This window comes from Odocoileus virginianus, chromosome 33 (assembly GCF_023699985.2).
Source record: "Odocoileus virginianus isolate 20LAN1187 ecotype Illinois chromosome 33, Ovbor_1.2, whole genome shotgun sequence".
In the NCBI taxonomy this organism is placed as follows: domain Eukaryota; kingdom Metazoa; phylum Chordata; class Mammalia; order Artiodactyla; family Cervidae; genus Odocoileus; species Odocoileus virginianus.
This window is the reverse complement of record NC_069706.1, coordinates 13,586,444-13,597,052: the sequence shown is the minus strand read 5'-3', so window position 1 is coordinate 13,597,052 and position 10,609 is coordinate 13,586,444. Positions and strand designations below refer to the sequence as shown.

General features: G+C 47.8%; 1 protein-coding gene across 4 annotated transcripts in view; it reads right to left on the bottom strand.

Annotated features, from left to right (window-relative positions):
- Positions 1-357: 357 nt before the first annotated feature.
- NDE1 (nudE neurodevelopment protein 1) overlaps positions 358-10,609 on the bottom strand; it is a 38,354-nt gene continuing 28,102 nt past the window's right edge. For 3 of the 4 annotated variants that reach the window (XM_020872244.2, XM_020872243.2, XM_020872245.2), the window contains exons 5-9: positions 7,166-7,302; positions 5,704-5,883; positions 4,353-4,444; positions 2,602-2,753; positions 358-1,780 (exon numbers count right to left, since the gene is read on the bottom strand). In XM_020872244.2, the coding sequence (XP_020727903.2) occupies positions 1,687-1,780; positions 2,602-2,753; positions 4,353-4,444; positions 5,704-5,883; positions 7,166-7,302 (655 nt within the window). In that variant the 3' untranslated portion in view covers positions 358-1,686. Of the gene's footprint in view, positions 1,781-1,801; positions 1,911-2,601; positions 2,754-4,352; positions 4,445-5,703; positions 5,884-7,165; positions 7,303-10,609 lie in introns of those variants that run through there. The other variant, XM_020872247.2, reaches the window with a different exon arrangement.

Sequence of the window (10,609 nt, the reverse complement as noted above, 5' to 3'; positions counted from 1 at the left end):
TGGTGTGAGGGCCATAAAAACCGGGTCTGGGCCCATCCTTTCCTTCACCTGCATGCTCTAGACAGAGATGTCTGGCGAAGGTTCCGCTCAACACAAAACGACTCCAAACTCAGACTCTGGGCTCAAACAGACTGAAAAGAAAGGAATCAAGAGACCGAGGACACGCTGAAAGACCAAAGGTCAGATATAGCTTCAACAGGAAATACACGTGTTCCAAACACAACTATAAGCTGACCCGAAAGGAAATTTTTAAAAAGTAGGTTTTTTTCATTGTCACTTGTTTTAAAAGAAGAAGTTTTTCACCATCGGATGCTCAAACACAGAAGCACTAACCGGCATTTACTGACCGCCATAATCTAGCTGAAAACCAGTGTCTCTTGATTTTATTGTTCTTTTAAAAAAATAAAAGTACATCTTTTACCGATACAGGTTAGAATGTTGCCATGGTAATGAGGTGAGCACTTGAGTTTAATTCTCTGCTGAATTTCAGTAGCACTTGAAAAGTTCTGTTTTCAACTGGGTATTTTTACTGTTCTTTCGGAAAAATAACTTAGTAACAGAAGGCTGTTAGGCTGTATGCATATGCCTGAATTCAGGTGTTCTTTTTACTTGTGTCCAGAGTGTGAGGCGGCTGTTCAAAACCAGCAGGGAGGAGCCACATGCCGTCTGCATGGAAATCCTGGGTTCGTTTCTTCTTTAATAAGGACGCTCCCAATGCAACCCTGGTGGCTTCGTCTTATCTGAAGGTCACCTTGATTATTTCATCAAGGCTTTACATGAAGTCCTGTTCGCAGGGGCTGCATGGCTAAGGCCATCACACCCCAGAAACCCTCAGAAGCAGAGGTCACTCACAGACCAGGGTGGGAGGCTCGGGACAGGGATAGGTCTAAAGGCGACACAGATTTTCCACTGACCTGGTCCCCACAAAATTTACACTGAAACTCAAGCATGCGTCTAACAGCCTCAGTGTCAGGCAGATTAAAAAGTCTTGGAGGTACGCGTGTATAAAATAGAGCTAGTGGGAAGCTGCTATATAGCCCAGGGAGCTTAGCTCGGTGCTTGGTGACGACCTAGAGGGGTGGGATGGGCAGCTCAAGACGGAGGGATATCTGTATACTCGTAGCTGATTCACTTTGCTGTGGGGCAGAAACTAAACAACATTGTAAGGCAATGTAAAAAAAGTCTTGGAGGTACACCACACCACAGTTTGAATAAAAGGTAAGTGCCTGTTCTATTCTCCACCCCAGGCGTGATCTCAGGGCACTGACCCCTGCTGTGCCGCTGGAGAGTTTGTTCTGGAAGAAGCGCCAGCTGTGGGTGGCAGGGTGCGCCTAGGATGGCCTCACACTCCGCTTCATAGGTGTCTCCGATCGCTAAAAACACCTCTCAAGACCAACGGGGACTCGGCTCAGCTGACAAGGATGGGGCAGCCTTGGCACCCACATCACCCTTTCCAGAGGGTCAGGTTGGTCCCGGCCCCTGGCTGTACATGCCAGCACGGAGGCCGGGGGTTAAGGGACTGCATTTCCTGCGGCCACCAACCCAGGGCCCCCGGCGATGGCCCTGGTCCCTCGGCTATGTGTGACTGCTTGCTCCTGTTTCTCTAACTTAAAAAAAAAAAAACACCCAAAACCTAGTTTAAAGAGGGAAGGAGGGGAAGGGCTCGCCTCGGCTTCCGTGGCCTTCCTAAAGCAACATCTTGACTACACCCTGGGCGGACGGCAGCGGCGGTGAGGAAACATTCGATGACGGCTTCCCAAACTCCAGGCGTTTTCCCAACCTTCAGACAGAGCAAACCAAGTTAAGCGGACATTACAGCTGTTCTAGGCTTGCTAGCACAGGGCCCACCAAGTTACAAGGGTGAATATCAGGGTCGGGAGCAGGGTCTCACTGGGTCTCACTTTTCTCTCCTGTGAAATGAAGAAAAGGACACTGGCCATCTAGCGCTCACAGCCCTCCCCCAAAGCCACACAAAAAGCCCAGTCACAGAAGACCCTCCAAAGAACACCCCCGGCTAAAGGTCCAGAAGTCACGTGCATGCTGGGGAAAATAAATTTTTCCTCTCCTGTCCTCTGTCTGTGCCACTGACCACCCCAAATCTACGTGGCCCGGGGGCCAGTGAGATGGTGGCACATCTTAGAAAATTCTAGAATCTAGAGACCGCCCTGATTTACTTCAGGCCACAAAATAAATGAAGCTGTTAGAGGTCAGGTTTGTGTTTTCCAATCTGGTGATTGGCTTCAGGAATCCAGTCTGGCTGATTTACTTTCCTGAAGGTTCTAAAGAGTTAAAAAAAAAATCAAAATCCTCTTCTGGGGGAAGCAGAGCAGGGTTTGAAGCCTGAGTCCCAAACAAGCGATTTATACAAAGGGCCTTCTCACAGCATGAGTGGAGCTGGGGCTCTAGAGTCAATAAAAACGACCCTCTCCCTGGCCATTAGCCCAAACCAGAAGAACTCAACTAACTCGGCCTCAAGGGAGAGAGACATGCTGACATAATTCCTGCCACTTTCAAAACAGCGCTATCGCCGGGGGTCAGAGACTTCTGGCTGGAGTGGACGGGTTCTCCCAACACTGAGGAGGAGCAACGCAAGGCACTGACCCTTTGTCACCTAGAGGCACGCTGCTGCCGCCAGGCCGCCGGTCCACGCTGTCTCTGTTTCTGCTCCCCCGCCCTGAGGCTGGGCCACTGGCTCGGCTTGGGGACTGATCGTACACGAAGTTCCGGCAGGAAGCAAGTTTGGACTCCAGTGCCTGGAGAGAGAGATGCTTTCATTGCTCAAGTTGAAGACAAGAACCCTTACACCTTTCATCGGAGCCCATGTTGTTGTTCAGTCGCCCAGCTGTGTCTGACTCTTTGCCACGCCCTGGACCGCAGCACACCAGGCCGCCCTGTCCCTCACCATCCCCTGGAGTTTGCCCAAGTTCATGTCCATTGCATCGGTGATGCCATCACTCTGATGATGTGGATGGGCCGTCAGAGCCCATTAACATCATAATAACTTAAGACAGTGGTTCTCAAACCAGAACCACTAGTGTTAGAACTGCTGTGTTAGAACCCCAAAGCGCGCCCTCCCCACTCCCCACCAAATTCAGGTACATCCAACTCATACCATCAGCGGTCTAAGATATCTAGGAGCTTCCTGAAAAGTCACTAACCCTACCTATGATCCAAGTCTGCCTACAAGAAAGAATGAAATTGACTTTTGGAATCATTCGCTGTCGCTGTTACCTAGTTACACACACACCAAGTGAGTGGCAGGAGGTTTGAACAAGAATTTGCCTTCCTGTAAAGAGACCCTCTGGGAACCAAACGGGCACTGAGATCACCCTGGGCTTCTCTATAATCTATTAAAATCTGTTTGTAAAACAGCAAACCAGAAAACCAAAAGCCAAAAAGAAAAACAGAGGAAAGGAGTTGCAAGCTTCTACTAACTCTGAATACACACATTCTGGTCAATGACAGACTGGCAGGATTTAAACTATGTGGCTTTCCACTTTTTTAAAAATTTAGAAAGGCATCATTTTTAAAAACAAGAGAAACAACTACAGAGAATAGCTATGTGATTTCTTAAGCACCAAAGACTCCCTCCCTGTAATTAACATAAAACCTGTAAGGTCATGTTCTCTGCCCAGCCTTTCAAGATTTTCTCTTTAACTCCCTGAGAAAATAAAAACCACGCCTGACAAAATATGATTCCCTGGAGGAGGGAATGGCAAACCACTTCAGTATTCTTGCCTCAAGAACTCTGTGAACAGTGTGAAAAGGGAAGGCAGTTTTCAATTTTTCTCAGTTTGAAGTAAAATAAAGTAAACAAAGTTTGAAATAAAAAAAAAAGTTTGAAGTAAAATAAAGTAAATAAAGTTTGAGGTAAAATAAAGTAAATAAAGTTTGAGGTAAAATAAAGTAAATAAAGTTTGAAGTAAAATATCATTAATATCATTCAAATTTCCCAATTGCCGGGGAAAATGGCACAGGGAAAGAACGGTATACCCGGGGATCTAAGGGTGCCTCAGGGTCAGAGCCTGGGTTTGTCTCCCCGAGGGCCTTCCCTGGCAGTCCAGTGGTTGGGACTCTGGGCTTTCACTGCCCAGGGCCTGGGTTCAATACCTGGTCGCGGAACTAAGACACAAGCCATGCAGCCAAAACCAACCAAACAAAACTTTAAAAACCAGAAACACCACCCACAGACGCACAGCAATTCTAAGGGACACGAGACGAGCCAGGCCTACACCTTCACTCATGAAGCCTCTGCCAGAGGGGAAGCGACCACTAAGTTCACGCCTCAAGTCTCCCGAAGATGGAGGATGCCATGTGAACCCCGGGCACCACGCCACGTGATGCTGTCTTACCCCCACTTTCCGCAGCAGGTCTCCCACGATGTTGAGGGCTGATATCCGGGCTGCAGGCGTGAGGGGGGTCCCCCCAGTGGAGTCCTCCAGACCTGTGTGTGTAAAAGGACGCACACGTGACACCGAACACACAGAGAAAAGTCTGCACTAACGTCTCTGAATGTGAAACCCGGAGGTGGGTCCCTGTGCCCTCTGACCCCCAACGCGGCCCTGTTTCAATCACTAGGATGCTGCCTGACATAACGAGAGTACCTGACGACCAGCTTCTCGTAGCCTTATGATGACTACACTCAGTATTTATCTTTAGATGCTAATCTTTGAAATAAAAAAAAAAATCAAAGCAAGTCCTCTGAAACACTGAGGAACTCCATATAGCTAACTAACATTCTTAGCATCTGAACAAGGCCCACTGGTCAGGGTTCCACCCCTCGGAGTCCCCTCTCTCTTCTGAGCAGGGCTCACAGAGCTCGGGCATCAGCATCACCCGTCAGAAACACAGGATCTCAGGTCCCGCCCACACCTGCGGCATCTGAGGCCCAGCTGAGGCACGTGCTTAAGGTGGGACCAGACGGGGACCCTGGCAACGGCACAGTCTGTGCCTGCTGGGCCCAAGCTGAGGGACAGGCCGTATGTGGTGGGGGCAGCCCGGAGCCTGCCTGCCATCCTCTTGCCGTGCGATGTCAGGCCAGCTCCTCAAGCCGGAGTCTCCGTCTCCGCATCCATCACATGGGGGCAGGGCTTGCATCACTTGCTTCTTGGGCCTCAGTGCAAATCCAAGGAGGTCGTACATACCCACAGAACATAGTGAGCAGAAGGGCTGGCACCTCCTGAGTGCTCAGTAATTGTCTATTATTATTATTATTTGTTATTAAGTGGCCCAATCAGAGCCCCACTCTGACTGATCAGAGCTAATCAATCAGCATAGGGGCTGGGCGAGCACTCCATATCTTGGTTTTTCCCCCACTCAGCACAGGTTACACTGGGACCAGTTCTGCAGGATGTACTGCTGGACCCACAAAATATTTTCTCTCGTTACTGAAGTATTTGACTTGGGAGATTTCATATACAACACAAGGACTTCTGGCCTCTGGTCCTCACCAAAGGACCCACATTTCTCGCGGCTGAAGCAAAGAGGCAGCGGCCCCTCTGGACAAGACTTCCGTTCTCAGTTTGCCGCAGACCCCACTGCTCCCTGTCGCCTCACATTCACGAGGCCCCTCCCACCTGCCGCATGAGCCTGCCCCTGGGAGCTCCGCCTCTGCTGCCCGCTGCGCCGCCTGGCCCTGTTTCTCTCTCACCCGGGAAAGCCTTGTGAAGCCAAGAGAACCCTCCCGACTCCCATCCCCCTTACCACGTCTTAAGGTCCCAGGAGTGTTTAAGCTAGAGCTGGGTCCTCGATGAGCTACGGGGGTGGACGGCACGGACCCAGTGGCCTGCACCGCTGTGTCTATCCTTTCAGCGTCCACCGAGCTGGGCATGGGAGTCCTGGGTTTCTCCTGCTTTTGCTGCACAGCCAATTCCTGCCGCAAATCTAGGCGAGGAAAAGGATTCAGGTTAGGTCTTTGTTGCGGGTGATGGGGCAAGAGGCAAGGGTGAGCAAGAACCACCACCAGAGTGAGAAACTCCAGTGGAAACCCTGAATGAAGCTGACACACGGGACCTTGCCCAGCAGGCTTGCCAGACCACACAGTTTTTCTTTTGAGTAAAAACAAAAAGAATAAAAAAAAATTTTTTTTTAAACTATGACTGTACTGTTTCTGGAAAATTCCAATGTATCAGGTTATACAGAGCACCAAGTGAAGACATGCCTTCCCAATCCACCCTCAAATACTCAGCCTCACTCCTGATCACTGTAACATGGGGGTGATTACTTCAATCCTTTTTCTCTGCATTTTCACACATACAGTTTATACATGTGTGTGCATATCTTTTAAGCATATAATTTTTATTAAGCATAACTAGAAACATACATCCACTATCTACCTACTTTCCCCCTTCAATGTTATGTCCTAACAAGCTTTCTATGACATTTATATCTGTGTCATGTTCGTTTCAGCTATTTAACATTCCACAAAATAAATCTATGTAATTTACGTAAGCAATTCATTACTGATGGACATTTAGGAACAACTATGTTTTAAATGCGAGAATTTTTCTTTTTAGTCCCTCTTCTACTGGCTACACATTAGAAACCAAATGAATGTCATAAACAAATAACCAGGACTTTAACAAAATCTCTTCTGAACCCAACTTGGATGACTTGCGAATATGTTAGAAGGCTGGGGGAATTTCCTGGTGATCCAGTGGTTAGGACTCCACACTTTCACTTGCCGAAGGTGTGTGTGTGACTCCTGGCTGGGGAATTAAAAGCCCACGAGCTGCATGGCATGGCCAAATTGAAAAAAAAAAAAAAAAAAAGCCCTACCTCTAGAAGTGCTCCAAAGAGCAAATGCTGATGAGATTCCTGAGTTCCAAGCCACTTGCATTAGCAACCATCACGTTTCAAAAGTAAAGGGCTGGCTAGCAAGTCCATCAACAGGCATTTCCCCCCCACAAAACTCCTGTGGCTCCTGCTAAGCATAAAGATGGTGATGGACTTAAATACCCACTAGGGGTCTTTACAGAGTTGGACATTTGACGCTTCCCAGAAGAGGGTAGGAATCAAGCCTCAACCTGCCCAGTGTGATCCCCACCCTTGGACCAGAGCACCGAGAAGGGTGCAGATTTCCAGCAAAGGGCGTGCTGGGCGACACGGTGGGACAGGACACCCTCGGGCCGGTCAAACCTACGGACCAAAGCCCTGGCCGCCTGACCTCTGGCTTCATCCTTCAGTCGCTGAACAGATTCCAGGAGATTCTCCTTCTCGTCCAGTTCGCTCTCCAAGAAGGCGTTTCTTTCGATGGCTTGATTCAAACGCTGTTCAAAGTCCTCCAGCGACATGATTGTGGCCCTGGGTGAGAGAAGCAAGGTTGCCCAAGGGAACAAATGCATCTGTCATGCACTTGGGAGACGAGACACCCGGGGAGCAGGCCCTGGCTCCCGCACGTCCCAATCCCAGAGATGAGCAGCCGCTCGACTTCGGGACCAGGCCCTTCACCTGCACAGCCTGTCAGCTCACGAGGCGCACAAGGCTGTCCCGCGGGTTAACTGAGAGCATGTCCATACAGCACTTAAAACACGAGCCAGGACCCAATTAGGACCACAGACAGGCCCCGATCCAATGCCAAGAGCAGCACGTTCCATCTTGTCTCAGACCCACCATGCAGTCAGCATTCAGAACATCCCACTAAGATGCATGTGCAATCTAATAACATGCATTTACATGGCTGAGACAGGCCTTCTTTATCCCTCAGTTACCTTAACAAGTTAAAAAAGCTCCAAATGCCCAGCCCAGCTGCCCTAACAACCACTTATTTTGGATGGTGTCAGTGGGTCACTGGAATGCCGTGTTAAAGGCACCGACAAGCGCAGCAGTAAGGGAGTGTGTTTAACTCTGTCTGGGACGCTCCTGGTGGATAAGAATGCGCCTGCCAACGCGGGGACACAGGTTCAATCACTGGTCCTGGAAGACCCCACAGGCTGCAGAGCAACTAAGCCCAAGCACCACAACTCCTGAGCCCACACTCGAGAGCCCTCGCGTCGCAACTGCTGAATCTGCACGCTGCAACTACTGAAGCCCACGCGCCCCACAACCCGTGCTCCACGCAACACGAGAAGCCACGACAACGAGCATCTTCATCACAATGAAGAGTAGCCTCTGCTCACTGCAGCTACAGAAAGCCTGCACATGGCAACGAAGACCCGGTGCAACCAAAAAAAGTGATCTTTAACTCTGTTTGGACAAGCTGCGTTCTCTGGGACTCAGTTTCCTCACATGCAAAGCAGAGGTGCCGGGGTAGTAACAGGACCTCCGCAAGGAGTGGGGGAAGTGGGGTAATACACGAGACACACAACAGATGCTTCACAGATAAATCCAGCAATTCTTCTGATTCCGCGTTTCTCTCCAAAAGACCTTTAACACTCCCGGAATTGTATCTCATGGTGATTAAAAAGGTCTGAAATAAAGCCTTCCTGGCTCTAACACGTAAGGCTATCTAAGTGTTCTTAAGGAACTTGACCTCCCTGGGCCTCCAGGCCTTCAACAGTTAAGTGAGAGTCAATCATTCATCTCATCCATCAACAGATGAATGCATAAAGAAGCCATGGTACATATATATGATGGAATATTACTCAGCCATGAAAAGGAGCGCATTTGAGTCAATTCTAATGAGATGGATGAACCTAGCGCCTGTTATACAGAGTGAAATAAGTCAGAAAGAGAAAAATAAATATCATATATTAACACAAACATATGGAATCTATAAAGACGGCACTGATGAACCTATTGGCAGGGCAGCATTGGAGACGCAAACATAGAGAACAGACTTCTGGACACTTGGGTGTGGGGCAGGAAGGAGAGGGTGGGACGGATGGGGAGACCATAGCACGGAAATATACACGCGAACACATGAAAAACAGAAAGCCAGTGGGAATTTGCTCTATGACTTGGGGAACTCAAACCAGGGCTCCGGGACAACCCAGAGGGGTGGTGTGGAGAGGGAGGGGATACACGTATGCCTACGGCTGATCCACGTAGATATGTGGCAGAAACCAACACAATATTGCAATTATGCTTCATTTAAAAACAAATTTAAAAAACCATTCATCTCTTCCGCACCGCTTACTAAGTCCAGATTGAGTCCTAATGTAGGAACTAATGTTCCCACCTCAAAGGGTCTTTTGAAGTAAAGAAGATAAAGTTACCAAAAATGCCTGATTAAAAACAATAAAGGGATGATATTTACAAACACAAGATGGGAATCAGTTAAAATGACCCTAAGGCTGGCATGTCAAACAACAACAAAGATGCTGCAGCTAGGAATTCATGTAACAACAAACATCTAAGACTTAAGGCCACAGAGGCATACTGAAATGCAAACATATGCTATTTATGAGGAGGAAGACCCCAAATCATAAAGAAATCAATTCTCTGTAAGTTATCTAACAAAGTTTAACACCATCCTAATAAAAATACAGGCTTCCCAGGTGGCGCTAGTGATAAAGAGCCTGCCTGCTGATGCTGGAGACATAAGAGACACAAGTTTGATCCCTGGGTCGGGAAGATCCCCTGGAGGAGGGCATGGCAACCCACTCCAGTGTTCTTGCCTGGAGAATCCCATGGACAGAGGAGCCTGGCAGGCTACAGTCCATGGGGTCGCACAGAGTTTGACTCCAACTGAGTGACTATCACTCACATTCAGCATTTAATAAAAATACGAACAGGTTTTTATTCAGGGTATAGGCACAGGGGGACTGACTTGAAAGATGATGAGATAACGAAACAAGAATGGCCAGGAGCAGAATGTCAGTTGGAAAAAAAAGAATGAGACCTTGCTATTTGTTACAACATGGATGGACTTAAGAGAGTATTAAATCAGAGACAGACAAGTATCACATATTTCACTTACATGTAGAACCTAAAACATATTAATAAATGAACAAACACAGCAAAACAGGGTTACAGATACAGATTAAACAGGTAGTTGCCAGAAGGGAGGGGGTTGGAGGAGGAGAAAAACAGGTGAGGTAGATTGGAAGTGAAAGTGTTCATCGCTCAGTTGTGTCCAACTCTTTGCGACCCCATGGACTGTAGCCCACCAGGCTCCTCTGTCCATGGGATTCTCCAGGCAAGAAGACTGGAGTGGGTTGTCATTCCCTTCTCCAGGGAATCTTCCTAACCAAGGGATCAAACACAGGTCTCCTGCATTGCAGGCAGATTCTTTACCAACTGAGCTATCAGGGAAGCTAGATTAAGAGGGACAAAGTTCCAGAAGCAAAATAAATGTCACAGGTATGAAATATAGAGTGCAGGGAATACAGTCAATAACCATGAAGCATCTTTGCTTGGTGACAGATAAAGTAGACCTCTTGTGGCCAGATCATTTTGAAATGTATAGAAATACTGAATCACTATGCTACATAATGGTAACTAACACAGTAGGTCAATTATATTTCAAAACAAACAAACAGATTTAAAAAAGCGATCATATTTGTGGTTTCAGGGGCCAAGGGAACTGGATGAAGATGTCAAATGTACAAACTTTTAGCTAAAACATAAATAACTACTAAGAACACAACATGTACATAATGATAATTAACACCACTGTATCTGTGAAAGTTGTTAACAGGCTAAATCCTAAGAGTTCTTACCAGGAAAA